We start from the raw sequence: 19942 nt of genomic DNA, 5'->3' as shown, positions 1-19942 counted from the left end.
ACATTGTCTTCCTTCCATGACACATGTCTTAAAAATTCTTTGTTACAGCCTGGAAGTACTGACATAACATTCAATTCCTAATTTAGGGCTTCTTTTGGTTTTACGTAAAGGGCAGCAAAATCTGGACAAAACAAAACATTGATTAAGCAGCTCTTATCTGTCTGCAACTCCAGAAAGTTGCTTGGTGAACTTCTTGAAACCATCACTTGATTTGGCCTGAATGAAAAGCCAGCCTGTGTTCTCTCTGTCAGTTCTTTGACCTCTTATAATATTATTCAAAGCTGTATACTAAAGCTGTTCCTGGAACAATTGAAAGTAAAAAAACAAGGATAATTTTGTTTCTAATTGTGAAAATGTCACTGATAATGACAGTAATTTGGAGGGAAAAGAAGTGTCACTAGGGCACAATTCTTTGTGTTGCATAGTCCACATACCTAATTAGAGGTCAAGTAGGTATTGGAGGTGTTCCCAGGAAAAATAAAACTCATTTAATATTTCTTTAGGCAGCTGTGTTGAAGGAAAAATGCAAGAGGAAGGTCAAACAGATTCCTGAAATGGCATTAGGAGGTGGCTGAAGGTAAAGAACTTTAGCAACAAAAAGTAAATATTAAAAGGTGGAGACAGTTTCCCACATAAAACAAAGACAAATCTCAGGAAAGAAGTCTGTAAGCCTAAACTCAAAATACATCTTAAACATGTCTGCAGCCAGCCAGAAAATAGACACAGTCCAATCTTTTTCTTGAGCTGTCCAATTATATTACCTTTACAAAACCTTTTGGAAAAGGAGCTATTCTTTCTAGTAAAACAGACTTTTTTATCACCTTTCAATTACATCATTGTCATTTATTGCCACATTCAACCTGACAGCATTTTCTCTGTTCCACTGATAGAAGTAGCAACCAACAGGTAGAGGACAAAAATGGCAGACTTAAATCACATTGCAGAAAGTCCAGAGGTGCAAAATAGGGAAAAAGACCAAAACAGAAAAGGCATTGGCAAACGTGAGGATTGCAGCATGCCATACTTGTGCAAACTTGCAGATCTCTTCAGTGCAGTAAGGTGGCCAAGTGCCATGCTGTACACATTCAAAGAAGGAACTGTGCCTCAACATCACATATTAAAAAAAACAAAACAAAACAACAAACCACCCTGCAACCGTACCCTGAAAGTATCCAGCTGCCAAGCTTCATACACTGCCAAACAGCTGCTCCTTTCTATCTCCAACAAAAAGAAGGGGAAAATATTCCCATGGCTGGTGATGCAGCCCATAGATCACAAACTTGATCATACTAAATGTAGCTTGTTTTTTCTAGGCTATGCAAGTCATCCAGTCTAAGAGAAGTGGAAAGTTGAAGAATAAATCATTAGTCAAGATATTTCCAACTGCTGTCAGCATCATTCAAAGTCAGAGTAAAGTTGAAAGCAAGCATTAAAAGTCATGAGACTTCAATCTCAATTTTTAAGCCATAGAAAAACATCTAGTTTACCCCCTCTCCCTTCAAAATCAGTAGCCTTTATATCTCCAGTTGTTTAAAAATACAACTTACGTTACCATGAGGATGTCAACATAAGAATAAAGCTGAGAGTTTCACATAAACTCAGAACTCCAATTTCAGGTAAAAAAAGAAAAAGAAATATTTTTAGACTTAATCTTTACTGGATGGTGAAAAAGATCAGGAAATCAATATAATATTCTTGATTTTCTCAGGAAATGAGTAAGCCAGCTTACTAACGTAAGACAGCTTTACTAAAAACACATATGGCATTGACACTTTGTAGTATTCTTCCTTGTGTCCACAAACAGGTACAGTTCCATATGGCTTACAGGATCTACTACAAGACAGGCACAAGGAGCAAAGAGCTACTATAAATATCAAAAAAGTTAATAAAAGATTAATCTAGGTTCCACAAACTATAAGATGCTTGGTACATTCAAATAAAGTTCAAATTCATTTGCCTTATGATCCATTTATTTATGGAAATATCCAGAGAAAAACTCTAAATTGAGCAAAGTATTTTTACTGGTATTTATTCATTCAAATTAAGTAATTCACACAAAGTTAGGACTATCATTCTTAATAAACTTGGAACCTATCAAAAGTTCTCCCTCCTTTATAACTAATGCTATGCAGTATCTATGTCTTTCAGATCACACTGATTAAGGATTGTGTTCAGAGAAGGGCAACCAGGTTCATGAAAGGTCAAGAAAACGTGTCTTATAAGGATCAGCTGAGGGAGCTGGGTTTGTTTAGGCTAGAGAAGAGGAAGCTCACGGGAAACCTCATCACTCTCTACAATGCCCTGAAAGGAGGTTGCAGTGAGGTGGGGACTGATCTCTCCTGCTGTGCCTGCAGTGAGACAATCAAAGAGAAAGGCCTTAAGCTGAGATAGGGGAGATTCAGATTAGATATTCAAAAAAATGTTTTCACTGTTCAGGTGGTCAGGCATTGGAATAGGTTGCCTGGGAAGGAGGTGGAGTCACCATTCCTGGAGGTGTTTAAGAGGTGTCTGGATCTTGCACTGGGTGATGGTTTCGTGGTTTAGGGGTTACAATGGTACTGCCAGGTTGACGGTTGGACTTGATGATCTTAAAGGTCTCTTCCAACCTTGACAATTCTATCATTCTGTGTTATTTTGTACTTTCATCCTCCTTTCTTGAAAGAAAAAGGTAACTCTTGTAAATTTGACTGTTGAGAGGCTTTTCCCTACCATCCCTACTGACCATTCTTATTAGTCTGTAAGGTTTCTAATATAAGTAAATTCCTAAGCAATTTTTGATTCCTAAGAAGGTGCTCTCACTTTTTTCTAACACTGTTCACTGTGTTTTTTCTCTGTTTAGTTCCCAAACTCATCTACAGAAATTTTCTCTTTGGTTTACTAATAAAGAATTCAGGAAAGTGAAAAATTGCACTTGATACCACATATAGACATCAACTGGGATGGTACACTCAAAATGTTTGGCACTACAAGATATGCTAAAAGGCTAAGAAAATGGACGCAGAATAACTACATGAAATGTTGTAGATGAGATCCTGGAAAAAAAGAAGTTTAAAATGAAACAAAATAAAAATCACAAAAAATTTAGGGAAGAGATGAAAATTCAAACATCAGTCCTAATGCAACACTGTCATCCTTCCTCATGAAGGAGGTGGGACACAGACTCTGCCATTAGAAATGTGAACATATCTGGGGAACAGGGGACAGAAACACATTCATTTTCCTTGTAACACTCCTTAAATGTTCTCCAGGACATGCCTGTTAGCAGTTTCATATCAATCTCAATGACAAGCTCTCTAGTAAACCAGCACATCTGAATTCAACACTGCATCTCAGCAGGAAGAAATCTATCTTTCTGCATGCAGCTAAGTTTCCCTCTTCAGGAGAGGCAGATCTTTTTTCTCACTCCTTTCTATATAATTCTGCAAATATTCCAGCAGTTAGCACTGCAGAAAAATCCTGCAGTATGAATTATTAAACAGACAAATATTTAAAACTATTTAGGAAAGAAAAAAATCTTCTATGCAAACTACTCTGAGTGAACTTTTTATAATCTCTTTAAAATTATCTTCAAATAACTCCCCAACCAAGATGATTAAACGTCATTGATACATTGCAGAGCATATTTTTATGAGATAAATTCCATTATAATTGCAACAACTTTTCCAGCGACAATTTAGACATAGAATCAAAGTATGTACTTCATTTTCATTTACACCTCGTGTGCTAGATCACTTATCATGTTTCATGGTAATGATCAGAGGGCACATAGAAAGTGATTTCTTGAGGTAACAAATTACCTATCATATTAGCATAGCTTACAAGATCCTGTCAACAGGTACCATGCATAAATAAGAGGTAATTAAATTTACCATGTGCAGGAGCATTTGATATGCTACTTGCTTTCATAGAAGCTGCCAAAAAAATCTAGGTTACTAAATTCAACATACCAATTTAGCTGTTTAAGTACAGTAGTTTAGCTCTTCATAACACATCAGGAACCATTATGCCACTAGAACACTAACAGGTAGACAGCATGCACTGGGCTCAAGATCTGGAGACGAATCTCTCATCATCGGGTATTATTGCTTCTTGCCATTGAATCATCCATCATGTCTCTGAGACAGCTTGGAATGATAGTGCCAGACCCTCACAGTACTGCTCCTTGAACTCTGTCTCATCCATCTTTTGCATCATTCCCCATTTGCAGCGAAGTATCATCTCCTTGCTGCAAAACTGAGTGTGAACCTGTAATGCCTTTAACCTACAGTGCCACTCTAATAGTAATTGATTTCTTTTTATTGCAGGGATGGTGCACACTGAGACTACGTACAGCTGCTGAGGCTGGGAGATGGTCAGAACAGTACAATACAAGCATCTATGTCCTTAGCAGTATGACCCATTTTCAAGGAAATAGTTGTATTTTCACAGCTAGCTATTTTATAATGCATGTATATTTATCAATATTTAAAATTGGTATAAGAATATATAGGCAGTTTGTTTTCCTGCAGTTCAACTACAATTTAATAGCAAGATTCACTCAAATGCAGCTGAAAATAAATGTCAGTATAGCTTCATTCTGTATTTTTGTTAAGTGATTCAGTATTAGAACACTGTTAGATTTTTAAATACATACTAAAGCACACAGGTACACTTGCATTCAAAAATCGACTTAAATTAACTCTAGATTGATCACGGTGAGACTTCACTAGCATGATGACTTGTGTACCATAAACCACCCAAGACTAAGCGTTTTAATTCAGCTTCATCTGAATGCTGTTATAAAAGTTTAATAAATCAAAATGATCAAAATGCCCCCAGTGGCAGGTTGGGATTCAGTTTCCAATTCAAATTCCCTTTAATATACGGCTTCTCTGACATCCTGCATTTCTGCCATCTATGTTGAATTCCAAATGCACTCCTTTTCATCATTACCATGCATCTACTCATTGGCACCCTTTTTAACAACTCTGCACAATACAGAGATGTCAAATCTAGAGGGGTTTTCCCCTCCCCCAAACTGGAATATGATGGCAGGTAAGGGAACTTTGTCTCTACTTAAGTAAATATTTTAACCTCCACACTAATGTCTGTGGCATTTAAACTGAGAGAGACCATTCCGAGCTGCAGTATTCAAATGAAATATTTGATTTAAATAAATGTAGAGACAGACCAGATACTGGAAGGGAAATTATCCAAGTGAAATACAGCAGTGATGTGGTAGGGCAGTCTGGAGACATCTCTAATTAAAATGAGAAGAATCACATTCCTGCAAATGATCTTCATGCCACTGCACTTGGATAAAACACAGATATAAGAAACAAAGAACCTCCTTGAAGTGACACCTGTCAAAAGATTTTCCCGTGCCTCTTTTTTTCCTTTGCACTGACTCCTATCAAGCCTAAAGGCCAACAAGAATCCCACTATTCAATGTGATCACATTTTAATTTCCCAAATGCTTTATTTGGTGTTTGGATTCACTCGAGTACTTTCACAATAAGGAGGCACATGAGGAAATGGCAGAGGTATAGGAGTGCACCTAAAGAGTGAGACCTCACTCACACAATCGCTGATGCCACATGTGGGGTATCACCAGCAACACCACTTTGATTCAGGCGGAGTGAAGCTGCATCGTATCTTGTCTTTGCTGGGGTAGGCAGAGCAGGTGATACCTGATCTGCCACAGAAGCAGAAAACCCCTGAGGAATATTACCTAAAGCCAGCACTAAGCCTGACAGAACAGAGTTAACTCCTCTGCCACTGTGAGCCACTTGGTCAAGTTCATCCCAGGTCACCACCCATTATAGGCCTCCACTGATTTTCATTGACCCTGCAGCTGTATTTATTTTGCTGCCAAGCCATGGAAAAGTCTCCACAAGACCTGACAGGAGCAAGTAGCAGTCCACTGCTTGAAAAGCAGGGAAGGGCCCTTTTCTGGAGATTTGCTTTGAAAGCACATTCCTGTCTGAATGTTTATGTAACTTGGTCAAAGACGGCCATCACAAAACCAGTCAGGCCTGCTACGTGTTCATTCCTGGACACAGAACAGTGTCACACCTAATGACACACAAAATAGTGTCACACTTACTAATTAGGAATGACAGAAGAAAAGCTATCTGTAGTTCTAGACGTGATCAAATGCCTAGAAATGCAACGATATTCACATATAGAAAAGCAGCTCTCAAAAAGATGTAAAAATAGCCATGCAAACATAGATCCAGCAAATTATCAGCATCCCCAGCCTTCCTCCTCCTGCTCTTTTTCCTTTTGTTCTGATTTCCACCTGGAGCCTGTGGAAAGAGCATTCCCATCATGCCTCTTGCCCCTGACAAGCGAGCAGGGAAGAGAGAAGAGGATTTTCACAGAGTTTCCTATCCCATGTGCTCTCATGCAGGCAGTATTGAAGCCTTGCAGGAAACACAAGAGGAACTCATGCTGCTTGAACTTGTGAATCAAAGTGCCACAAAGCATCAACATCCATCACAGATATCAGGAAAAAATATACACCAGGCAATGAAAACTATAAATAGAAAACGGCCCTTGCACCAAGTAAGTTAATTAGTTAATCATGAATCTGTTTGGTTCCTGCATGCTTATGAGTGAGAAACTAAGGCACAACACTTCTGTCTAGGCTGAGAGGTTATTGCCCTTTACTTAGAAGATGTCTGAACCACAGACCCCTGGGACAGAAAAACTCTATGTAAACAAAGGATGCCTCTACACCTACTTTTCCCCGATACTCTGCTCCAAACACTGGCTATCAGGGCAGGACACAGAGCTACAGGACTTGGGTTTTTGCTCTGATCCAGACCAGTCACCTCTAAGTTCAGACAATACATTAACAAGATGCATAGCAGTACTGAAAACATTAGTTTTTGCCTAATGAGAATATTAATTTAGCCTATAAAATCAGTACAAAACTCATGTCTTATGAAATAAAGGCAAAACATGTGCTTTACCTTAAATGTTTCAGGTCTTCCTGAAGAACACATCAGAACTACAATAAAGCACCAGTTCACATTAGAAAGACTTCAAGCAGACTGGTCAGCTGGAGATGAGAGGGCTCAGGGAATCTTGCTAATGTGTATGAGCACCTGAAGGGAGTGTGCAAAGAGGACAGAGCCTTTTCAGTGGTGCCCAGTGACAGAACAGGGGGCACTGGGCACAAAGTGAAGTACACGAAGGTCCCTCTGAACATCAGGGAACACTTTTTTTACTGTGAGGGTGCCTGAGAACCGACACAGGGTGCCCAAGGAGGCTGCAGAATCTCCATCCTTGGAGATATTCAGAGGCCATCTGGACATGATCCTGGGCAACTGGCCCTAGGTGATTCTGCTTGAGCAGGGGAGTTTGGTCCAGATGACCTCCAGAGGTGCCTTTCAATCTCAGCCACTCTGTGACTGTCATTTCAAATGTAAACCTGTGCAGCCAAGACTACTCAACATGGAAAGACGGAATGGAGCCTATGCCAAATCCCTGGCATTTCTGTTACCTCATGTGAAACAAAGTCTCTTTGGCTCCTTTGAAAAATCCAGCCAAAACTGTTTTCTCCGGCTTCTCCAGCAAAAGCAACTTTCCTGCACTTCCTAAAGAAAATGAGCAATGCACCTATTAATTATATAAACCAGAGACAAATGTTGCCTCAGCAAAGGAGCTGAGCAGAGTTACTTCCACAGAAGGGTTGCCTGAAAGTGAAGCTGCTATTCTTTCTGATACGTAGATGAATGACAAAACTGAGACTCCTATCTGGCTCAATTTATTCATTATGAACATAAAGTCTTTCTGAGGCATTTTCCTATATTCTTGTTTCATTCTTTTTATGTAAAGAACGCTGGGATTTGACTTCAGGGTGACAGACCCTCTTTACCTTCTGTATGAAACAGAGGATTGAAAATAGGAAGATTCACATGTTAAACCTACTTAAAGAGGATAAGATCTTAATACAGTAGAGAAATTAAAACCAGAGAATGCCATAAAAAGATCAACTTAATTGGATCCTGGACTCTCTGAAGAATGCTTATACCTAAACATACACCCAAAATATAACCTGTGTTTTATTAGCAAGATTTAGAAAAACTTCACAAAATAATTTCCTTATTTTTCTAAACACTGCAAAGTAAATATGACATTGTCATCTACTCGTCCTGCAGGGATACAGCTATGTGAGGACTAGGCTACAACTAATGAGGAAACTTAGAGTAAAAAGTAATTTTGAAGATGAGCTGAGTATCCAAAAGTGTAGCAGTATTAATATCAGTACTCCAGGAATGCATCTTATGAATCAAGAATGGCAGCCACAGGGGTCTTCTGACTCAAATAAAATATTTGCATACCTCTGTTGAGGTCTGGTGATGATTGAAAAGGAAACTTTTACAAGGTAGTGATGTAAAGCCCACAGATTTCAATAAATGGACTTGCACTGCAAATCTCTCTCCCTAATTTCCTCTCTGGTGTGAAATTGAGTTCGTTCAGAAAAACACACTCCAAAGGCCCTCTTCAAGACTCTTCAAAGATACAGTCCAAAGCCTCTGTCTCTTGGAGAATTTCTGAACACATTACATAGCATCACAAAAACCTGAACTGTCTAATACTTATGATGGTGGGTAATAGCACCAGAAGGGGGGAAAATTTTTTTTTATGAATTTCCTATTTATCAGAGAACTTAATAATGGAGGACAGAAATATGGGGCATTTTGCAAAATTGGTATAAAAATACTTCAGTCTATTTGCAGGCAGGGAGTATAAATTCAGGCTACCTGATGTATTTACTTTTTACCTGCCACCTAGTGCTCTCCTTGGCATATTTTTAAGTCTGTTATTATACTGAACAAATAAGCCAAGTCACAAAATTGAGTACACACATCTGAAGCAAGTTTAGAGAGTTCACCTTTTTTTTCCAGAAAAAAACAACGACCAGTGAAATTTGGAAAGTGCATTTCAGTCCACAGCTTTCTCAAATGGAAATATTTCAAAGCTTTCTTGTAAGAAAAAAAAAAAATAGTGCTCCCATTATTTGCCAGGGGCAAACTCCATCTTCACAGTGTTCTAGCATCACCGGGAAACAGCCAAATTACTAGTTTTCCTATACAAAATCCCTAAAGAGATTCAGACAAAAAAGGCAGAAAAATCACTGCCAGGCTTGCATAACAAGAACTGCTCCTGATAGCAAACTCAGCCCAGTAAGGCAAACAAAGAAGAATAAAACCCCACCAAACTCCACCAAAACTTGAACCTGATGACTTAGAAGAGAGACTGCTTGCAATGTCAAATCAAATACAAGAAACAATGATATCCACAAACTCATAAAACAGGTCAGTTCATCAGAACTTATAATTTTTGGAAGAACATTCAGAAGACAGTGGAGGAACACTGCCTTTGTTTGCTATTACTAACTTGGATTTACCAGGCAGATGAAGACAATTCCATATTGGAACTATAAATCAAGGCAGAGACTTCCCCTTGCTTTGAACCCAGTACAGAAGAGCCATTTTGGTTGAATGAAGAAATGTTGAAAAGAAAAAGAATTTACATCATAAAAACATTAAAAATTGCTGCAATTTATGACTCAAATAAACTTATAAACTTATCAGTAGAACCAGACATGATAGAACTATCCATAGGTTAACAAATACTATATTTGATTCATACATTTTGATTCACATATTTTTGTCACTTATCTTTAACAAACATTTTCTTCCAACTCATATGTGCAAGATCCACTACATAAAATAAAGTATACCATATTTCCTGCTGATTTTGCAGCATTTAATAGCACAATATCAAGTGTTGTACAATTATTTTGCTAATAATGTGCAGCTACTTTAGAAGAAAACAGACTTGGGAAAACATACAAACACCTTATATAAAGTACAATTCATTATCATACCATTTAAGAAAGTGGTTTGCTCTTTTTTTTTTTTTTTTTTTTGACAATCAGAGCAACAAACGGTTATTAATATATATTAAAATGAAAATAGAGGCTTATCACCTGTATCTTCCAAGTACTGCAGCCAAAGAAAATGGTGATTTTATTCACAGTCCCTGCAACACTGCCCAAGAGTAAGACATTCCAAACGGGGACAAACTGAATTTGGGTTATTTTACAAAGCTTTGCTAACTAACCACATGAGAATGTAACATCAGCTTCATCCCCATCTCCCAGCCACTTTTAACATGCCACATCAACTAAGAAGTTGATCACAGCTTTGTTGGGCACTACCTTTTTCTTGATGCACAAGGTAACTTTTCTGGCAAATACTGACAACTTCAGAGAAACATTCCAGTATATTTTTAAGAGCTCAGAACAATGAAACAGTGCAAGAAGTGATTATGGGGCAAAGTTCTCTACTGACTGAAGATCAGAACATTTGATACTGTAACTTGGAAAGGCTACACAGTTTTATATATCAAATATACATGAGCCAGGGCACAGGTGTGGGCACTTAGGGCACTTAATTTCTAAAATTCCACACTAAGCAGCAAAAGGAGCAGAAAGACTTTGAGATCATGATACACTTGTTCTCAAAAGCAAACAAGAAACAAGGAAAAAGAAAGAAACCGTCAGTGTCTTCTTGTTCACTCTTATCTATCACAGGTACTGTTCCTCCCTCCCTCCCAGCATCTCCCTCAAGTTCCAGTGCAGACAACCCTGAAGACTTCAAGAAACTCCCTTCCCAGAAACTGCCAATTTACCAGGGAAAATATAAATAGAAAATTAATCTGATGGACATATTCAGGAGGGTAAGTCAACTAACAGTAATGACACCACCAAACTTCCTGTAAAAGGAAGGGGAAAGGGAGAACTTCTGCATGCATTCAAGAATAATAGCAATGCCATAGAAACCATGTAAAAAATCAATACAATGCAGCCACTGAGCTGGGAGCTGAAGACGAGCTCTAAACAAAGGTGAGATGTTAAATCATTGACTGGAACTACTTTTGGTAAAATCTCTTAATTTAATTATAAATCCTATTCTAGTTCAATTTTTTCTTCAAAAAACTAATCAGAGCAACTGAGTTATCCCTTTCAGGGTCTTTAAATGTATACCATCCACCCCAGGTAACTACATCTGTAATAGAGTTTAGAACTCCACTAAAAGTAATTCTTCTGCTAAAGCTCAAAATGAAATAAAGATGTTTCAACTTAATGTGCATTATAGAACTGGAAACTTTCATTACCAAGACTGACTTATTGTCTGCTCATCAGGAAAGTGTCAGATGCCTCTACACCTGTGTTATGGTATCACATGTCTGTATAAACATTTCCCAAGATATATCCATATTTTGGCCATGTATCTAAACAGCAAGGTTTTGAGCTACTGAGCAACAACTCCTGTTCCTCATCCCTGGCTCTCTAATAAACACTGCTGTCAATAAAGTTTGGCTTCTACAAATCGAAGACCCTATCGTTACTCAGAATTATCTGGAAGCAATACTAAAGCCATGACAAAGTAAATTGTGTTTCATTGGTTTTTTCCCCTCCTCTGGCTGTGAGAACACACAGATCAATACTCTTCAGCATGAGAATTCTGCAGCGAAATTTTCATTTGTTACAAACAGCAACAAAAGGGCCCCAAGCATGCCCTGTCACTTCCAGTTTAGAAGGAAACTCACTAATAAACTCTTCCCCCTGGGTCATCTTTGACAATGGGCAATACTATGCCAGCTCTTATTAAAGCCAATTCATATCAGTGGCCCAAAAATTTCCTTTAAAATTATCATCTTTTGTATCCATGTAGCAGGATGTCAGCTTTAAAGTGCCACTGAGATATAGGACCTGTCATTATGGTTAATTTTCAGTACAGTTTTAACACCAGGGTAGCTGATCCCTAAGGGTATGGGTATGCTTTTTTGGCTAACAAGATTTATTTAGCAGTTATCCAGACAAACAAGAAAATATATTACTGTATATTGCTTTTCAAATACAACAGCAAGCAATAAATCCAACTATAAAACATATATCTTTGTTCTCTACCATGATGTCAAATAGATGAAAATGGTTTGGGAAGGTTTATCTTTTGGGGGTTTTTAAAATACTTTTTTATAAATATATATATATATATGTACGTGTGTGTATACCTATATTTTAAAAACAGCTAAAATTCTAATAAAAAGCACACAAAGAGTAAAATTAACCTTAAAAAAAAAAAAATTCTAGAGCTGCTATATATATAGTTAAATATCAGATTTATGCCTTGAGCCATAAATATGGTGTTATCTATGAAATTACCTACGTTTTTCAGCAGGACAAGATTATGCATTTTAAAAGATGGTTCTATGAAATTTTATATTCTTGCCTTAGGTTTTTTTTGAGACAAATAGTGTTCTTAACATCATTTTATTGCTGTTTTATACTAGAAAAAAAATAGAAAACTTCATTTATTGGATAAATACATTGATTTGCCCTGCCTTTCTAACAACAAAAGTTTGTTTTCTTGCTTCAAAAGGACTTATTTAAATTTATTAGGATGAAGAGCATCTTGCAGTTTGCTAGACAAAAAGTACATCTAACAGAATAAAAAGAAGCTCTTAACATGTTGTCTAAATCTTTGTAGTCATCAAGGCCCATTTTTACTGATGTTTTATAGAAGCCATAAAACCTGATTGACCTCAATCAATTAGTCTCCCAGGGAAAAGACCTTTGCCAGCAAATACCAGATAAAAAATAGGTCAGGGCATTTCCTACACTACTTTTATTTTTACAGGCTGAGGACAAACTTGCTTTCCCTGTCCCCATTCCAGATTCAGTGTCTGACTACAAGATGCCAAACTGAGCAAACAGCCCACTGCTTCACCAACAAACAAAGCAAGAACCCACTGTGTGTCAGACCCCTGCCCCTACCTGGCCAAAACAGCCCCTCCACCACTCAGCAGCCCCACAAATAGATTTTGTACACCACTCCTCTCTCCCTTTTACAAACCAGTAAGCCTCATCACAACTCATAATAAAATGGGCAGTTTTGGAGGTGACACAATGAGGTAAGAAGTGGTTCAATAGCTTACAGGTCATACAGCACACAATTTTGGAAGTGAGAACTGAACTCCTATGTTCAACCATATCCTTTTCCAGTCAAGATTACAGGTTTCCAGAGCATAAAATGGAAAAAAAAAAAAATTACCAACTCGATCACACCACAAACAAGCTATGGTTGCACACCAGCAGGCTTTTGAATTAATTTCAACCAAAAAGATATTTCAAGTGGGAAAAGCAAGTTTTCTTTCCTTTTACTTCAGTGTTGGAAATCATCACAGAACCTCTCCACAATGCTCCCCATCCTTGGGTGGGTGAAAGTCTACAACTCTTTTTATCTACCTGTCTCACAGGTAGCAGAAAAATGTGTTATTTGTTCTACTACCAGTGTGCTCAAGGCAACAGATTTTAAAAGGGAATGGTAACTATGTATTGGTGGAATCTGATTTGCACCTTAAGTTCAATACATAGCATCCACAGAAGAGCATGCAGGCACATTCCACATGATGTGGGATCAGGGTTTTACACAGATGCATTCTGTGGAAAGCAATTTTAAGAAGCTTTACAAATCAGTCTTTCATCTTCTGACAATTTCACAGGGCTATATTTGTATGATCATTTCAGATCAAGGCAAATGGAGGCTAAATAAAAAATGTAAGCAGAAAGCACTGGTATTACAAGCATTTAACTGGATAAAATGAAAAAAATTAAAACTTTACCTCGAACAATAAGTTGAGCAAAGTTTGACACTCCGGAACCTCTCTCTGACTGAGTTACACAGCGGTATAAATCCTGGTCGGTTTTTGTCACCTCTTGCAACTTAAAGGTAGCTGCAAATCTTCTGTGATTGATATTTTTAGTCTGAGCAACTGGAATATCTTCTCCATTTCTTCTCTGAAAATAAGAGTAACCACAGCAGAGTTATCTCAAAAGATATAAAAGACATTTATCCTTATCATCATATAAAGAAGACACAAAAAAACCAAAACCTCAACTCAAATGCATTCAGCTCGTGTTCCATTTCCATGGTAGAAGAGCTCAGTGCTGGGGTCACATCAAGAAACAAGCAGTACTCAATAGCATTTAAAAATCAAGTTTGGCAGTGAAAAGCACCATCAGGATTTTGCACTGGCACGAAACATGACCATGACATACTCAGCTGCAACTGCCTCATAGCTGAAATCATCCTAGGACAGCCCAGCAGTAGCAGTTGTACTCCCAAGAAAATTCATTCAACTTTAAGCAGATTTACGACACATACACGGGTGTATTGTAAGATATATTTAAACAAACCTGGCATTGAGGGATTTCAAAGGTTTGCAACAGCTCTTTTACACCAACCAACCAATGTTTCCTTTTTAATGCTACCTTTTATCTGTCCAAGCTCAATACCTTCTAAAATTTTAGCTTTGTTATACTAAGCACCACCTATCCGTCTAAAGCTAGCTGAAATAAAAAGTGGAGGGCAGGAAGCCACTAAAAGAGGAATAATACAGATCTCATTTAAAGGAAGCAGCTTAGAGAGTTCTTAAAAAATCATAGCTGCCACAAATCACTGAAAAATTTAATCTGTCTGGAGCTGCGGGGCCAGGTGACAGGTCAGTAAGATAGAAACAGTTTGAGGTCTTGTGGGATTCTTTTTCCTTATTACCATTCACATTAAATGCTCTATTTTGATTTCAACTGAAAAACAGACCCTTCACCAAAAGTCAGCATTAAAAAACCCCCAGAAACACCCACCAAGTGAACAAGCAATGTCACTGCTCTATCCCATGGATCAACTATATATTATTCCCAGACCAGGATATAGTTTCTGAGCACTCAGTATTGCTCAGTCCCTAGAAAAATATCAGCATTTTCTTGTAACCACCCATTCTGCTCAATGCATAGCAAAGCATGACCTCTGTGGACATTTTTAGCTCTAATCAACCCCAGGAATGAGAAACTTCATTGAGGTTTTAAACTCCAAGCTTTCTAACACAAAAAGCGCTACTGCTGAGCCACGGAATTTAATAACGTGAAAGCCTGTGGCAAAACACAAAGGGCAGAAAAAGGAGATGATTTAATGTTGCATGTGTATATCAGCCAGCCTCCTGTCACAGGCAGGAGTACTTCATAACACTCAGACCCTTCATTTTACATCTACCCTTTGTCATCCTAGCATGGGTTAGTCACTTTAAACAGTTTTGTGGTAGATTAACCAGGGGTCCATCACTACTTCACACTCACTGAAGCAAGCATTCACTGTAACTATTATTATATTTAAACAGATTAATTCTATTTACACCAAGCAGGCAGATTTCAGTCACTCATATTCCACTAAAAAGATCATGCCATCACCATTACCAGCTACAGGTTTACTGGTGTGATTTTCTCACTGCAGGAAGACACCATCCAGTTTCCCTCACCCAGCCACCCTCTTTGTCATTTCCCCAGGAACAACAAGGAGCTATTCCTCAGGCATGAACTCTGTCTGCAGGGCACAGCCAGAAAGAGCAGCAAGATACCAAGAGTGAAAACAGATCTCCAGAGCAAAATGGCACACTCCCAAGAGGTACTCTCATTGTTTTTCCCTAAAACTGTCATTATCCCAAAACCACCACAAGCCTGGTTATCACAGGGGTGGTCTCTGAGTGGGTGTTCCCAGGGCAAAAGCAGTGGATGTTGGGCACTAGGGTACCTGGACCAATTGTGATGCAGCCACGTCACCCAGTGACAGACACAGGCTCCCTCCTCAGCTCTGTGGGTATCTCACTCCCATTTAGAAAAATTAAGGAAGTTTTCTGATGCCTGCAAATACTCCTGCAAATGAAAGGCCTTACTGAACTTCAGGAGTCAATGAAATTATTAGATTCCAATATCAAGCAAATGAGGGATGATGTTAAAGGCTTTATTTTGGTGATGCTTAAACAAGAGTAAAATTATTTTGTGGTAGGAGCACCTTCCTCTCCAGCTGGCTTCTCCTGATAGAAGATATTAAATTTGAAAGAACAATTTTCAAACCCTGCATTCCCCACCCTCCTTCCCTCCCCACCCCCTACCTCCCCCCCTCACTCCCCCCAGTGTTTACCAAAGGTTTGAACTGTCTGAAATGATAACTTAATATAACCTTTGGATCTAGTGCCTTGAAGTAACCCAAGAAATAAACCTCATGATACTTTCTTCCTCTCAGGCTTGCCCCATACCCTTATGACCTTGCCACACCACAGCCACCCAGCAAAGGGAAGTCAAGCTCCCCCATTAAATACAAATTTGTCACGTGATTGTCAAAAATACCGAGCAGCCAATAATAAACTGATGGTGTATTTTTAAAACTTATATGATAGCAGACTTGACAAGTAAACCATGTAATGCAGTCATTCTTGTTCTGCTATGAAGGGAAAAATAAATATTAGGGAGTTTTCTAAAATGAAGGACTTAATTTCAATAAGTCCAGTGCTTTAAACTGGAACACCAAGCACTTAGTCTGCAGCAGAGAAGCACATCCAAGCTTGCTATATAGAATAATTTACACTCTGAAGATCAGAGCTTGCTTACTTAAGATCATCTGCATGCTTTGAGAAGCAAAGTGAATTTGACTCCACTTAAAATGAAATATTAATGTAATTTCAGAGAAATTAATCAAAATAAAATTGTACAAGCTTTACACTCTAGAACAACACCACCTCAGATTTTCTTTTTTATTTACATCAGTGATTTCCTACCATATTATTTTACAAGACTTGGAGCAGTTGTTCTAATTTCTCTGTATTAGAATTTGTTTCTTGGGAATTGAACTGCACAACTACATTTTCAAAGTCTTTCTTCATGTGCAGATTATCCATTAGAATAGTTCTCCATCATTAAAATGATGAAAAGTTCAAACAGAAGAGAGTTCTCATCCAAAAATGAATGTTAAAGAAAAAGCCCTGCATTCATTTCAGCGCATATCCCTTACACTGGTAAGCCATTAGCCAGTCAGAGTTCAGATGCACTGTCATGATCTCTTAATTAAATTCTTCTTTTTAATGTCAGAGCATTACTACTGATTTTAAAAGAGAGGGAAGAAAGGCAGCAGTGCTCTTCTCTTATTAAGGGTTCCTGGTACATACTGTTTCAATTTATGTCCTACTCACACTGAACAGAGCTTGAAAATGCTGCTCAATTAAGTTTTAAAAATTCAATTTAAAATTAATGTGGAGTTATACTAATGGGTAATGGCTGTACCCTGTGTGATCCTTGGTTCCTCCAGTCCCTTGCTGTCTGATTTGATAACCCTGAATTGCTCATTTAAGAGAGGTCACCACCAGGCAGTTCTCCTTTTTTGTGAGAATAACTCTGGGCTTCACAAAGAACTACCCTCTATAAACACTTGATTAAAAGAAATATTACCCTGTGAAAAAACCTCCTTAATTCTGTCATTTCAGGCATTTAAAATTAGAGTCTTAAATAAATCTCTCTAACTTCAAAGTTATTTTTAATATGATAGGAACATGATTTTATTAAATCTTTTTCAGGCAATGAAATTAGATCATCTATATTTTAAATAAAGTCAACAGCAAAGTCTATGCAGCTTGAAAACAATCTTAGGTAAATTAACAATTAGTCTTAAATATCTCTCTTTTGCCTCATGAAAGAAATCAAGCATTTAATAAATATGAAATGCAATTTTAGTGGATCGTTTAGAACATGAGTTCAACCAGAAGAACCTAAACTCCAACGTCTTATTTAATTGGTAGAAATTAAGTGCATATCTTATACAAATTTAAAATTTATCAGCCTTTCTCCCTCAACTTTTCAGGCTGAAAAGTGGTGGGTTTTGCTTTTTTTGCTTTTTTATAGCAGTAAGATACATGTCTGCAGCAATGTTCCCTCTAAATTTTCCAGAACCCTTTATTTCACACCAGTGATTTTTATAAGCCTGGACAGTTCAACCTTACACATCCCCATCCCTTTCTTACTGTAAACACCTTAAAATAAGTCTGCTCTACTGCTAATAATTACAGTCAACTCTGGTTGCCTTCTCGGGCTCTCAGCTGGATGCTGGGATGCCTCCAGAGATCAGAAGATGTCAACACTTCAGCTGCAGTGACACCGCGCTACGCTGGCAGCAGTGCCCTATCAGCTGCCCTGCACTCACTCCCTCCTCACCTTCCCTCCTGTGCTCACGCAAAAAAACCAACCTGGAATATAAAAAACCTTCCCGAAAACATTCTCCCTCTGCATATATTATCATCACCAAATGGATTAGCTTGTGATCAGATTCACTGCACAGCCACTGGGAGTAGAGGAGAGGGCAAGTTATATGTGGTGAGCAGGGCACAAGTCCACAGTTTGTCTGAGCAACTCAATCCCCAAAGCTGCAATCATAACTTCCCCAGCAGCACAAGGGCTGGAAAGATGCCCCCAGCAGCCCAAGGCAGTAAATCTCTGCTGCCTTGAGGCAAGGGAAATTTGTAAACAACATGTTCCAAAACATTCCTGGGTTTACTCATTATGTAAAAGGCAGAAATGTCTTTTTTTGATGAGGGGAAAAAAAGAAAGAGGGCTGTCTGTGGATAGTTTGAATGCCAGCAATAATGCACAATTTCTGCCGGATCATGTTACTAAAAAAGAAAAAAAAAAAGTGAGTGGAATAAACAACACAAATAACTCTACTGTTTAAATTTTACTTATATGCACCTGTCACTTTTCCACAGACACACATATTCTTTTACAGCATTTAGGACACAATTTCCAAAGGGAGAAAAATCTGAAACAATTTCTAAAATATTATTATTTTTGCTCCTGTTGTTGTTGTTATTATTATTATTATTATATTTTCTTCTTTTACACAAATGTCTCAATATATTCTTGACATTTTGAAATTTATTAACATACTAGGAACATAATAAAGCATGACATACATTTATCAGAGGAAATTATAAATAAAATTTTAATTTTTTCCCCCACAAAAGATAGAATTACTGAACGTAGTGGGATTATTTTTCCAATTTTATTTATAAAATTTAGATTAAGAAATCATTTTTTTTCAAACAGATAGTGAATTAGAAATATAGATTAAATAATATGCCTAAATAATCCTACCTTCTTAGTATAAAAGAAGGGGAAGTAGCAATTTCTTTTGTTTGATTATTAAGAGGAAGTATTAAATATCTTTTAAGTAGGAAATTAATAGGACTTGCTTTAACTTTCTGGTCTCCTACATGCATAGCAAACCAGAATAAGATTCTACTTTCCAATGAACTGTGCATTCACTTATTAGCAAGAAAAACCACACAGCTTTTCCCATGCAAACATACACTGAAGATCATGAACAAATGCGACAAGGCAAGATTTATCCTGCATGCTGCACTGCAGTACAGAAAAATCCACAATTACTTTAAATGTCTTGGTGTCACCCAAGACACTTGGTAATATGCACTGCTCTTAGTCAAACTTGTCCCCTTTGAAGTAGCTCAAATTTCTATCATGCTGCACTGACCCTCCTACTGAAGAAATCAAGGGCTCTGGCGAAATAATTCAATTGAGAGCCATCTGGCCCTTTAGAGGTGGAAATTCTAATTTATTTTATTATAATAAAAGCCACCAGAGGCAAACTAGCAAAATTCAAACTACCGTGTCCCTGGCCATGCCACTACACAAGTGAACACAACACTCACTTTTCTCTGAGCATTTTAAAGCCTCTTAGTTTAAGCCTAATTGAAAAATTGTTGAACATACAAAAAAACCAAAAAAAAGTATATTTTAAAACAAAATAAAGGAGCTTTCCAGAAACTTTGATTCTTGAATGCAGTGCTCTTGACTAAAAAAAAAGTAACAACAAACAACCAAAACCACATAATTCACAAAATTATGGATTCCGGATGCAGTGTTTTAAGGTCTATATCACCTTGAGCAGCTCACACTGAACTACAGTATTTATCCTGCAGCACAAAACCAAAAAATCTGCTTAAGTAGAAGACAATGAAGGAAAAAAGTTGCACAAAAACCTAC

General features: G+C 37.7%; 1 protein-coding gene across 1 annotated transcript in view; it reads right to left on the bottom strand.

Annotated features, from left to right (window-relative positions):
- Window positions 1-19942, bottom strand: part of PTPRK (protein tyrosine phosphatase receptor type K) — a gene marked incomplete at its 5' end in the record, with an annotated part of 386602 nt that overhangs the window by 182402 nt on the left and 184258 nt on the right. Inside the window, one exon of the mRNA XM_082277108.1 lies at window positions 13687-13861. Coding sequence (XP_082133234.1) covers window positions 13687-13861 — 175 coding nt within the window. The remainder of the gene's footprint in view (window positions 1-13686; window positions 13862-19942) is intronic.

Source organism: Coloeus monedula (genome assembly GCF_965178545.1).
Source record: "Coloeus monedula genome assembly, chromosome: 2".
Classification (NCBI taxonomy): Eukaryota; Metazoa; Chordata; class Aves; order Passeriformes; family Corvidae; genus Coloeus; species Coloeus monedula.
Note: the sequence above shows the minus strand (reverse complement) of the source record. Positions and strands in the feature narration are given on the sequence as shown.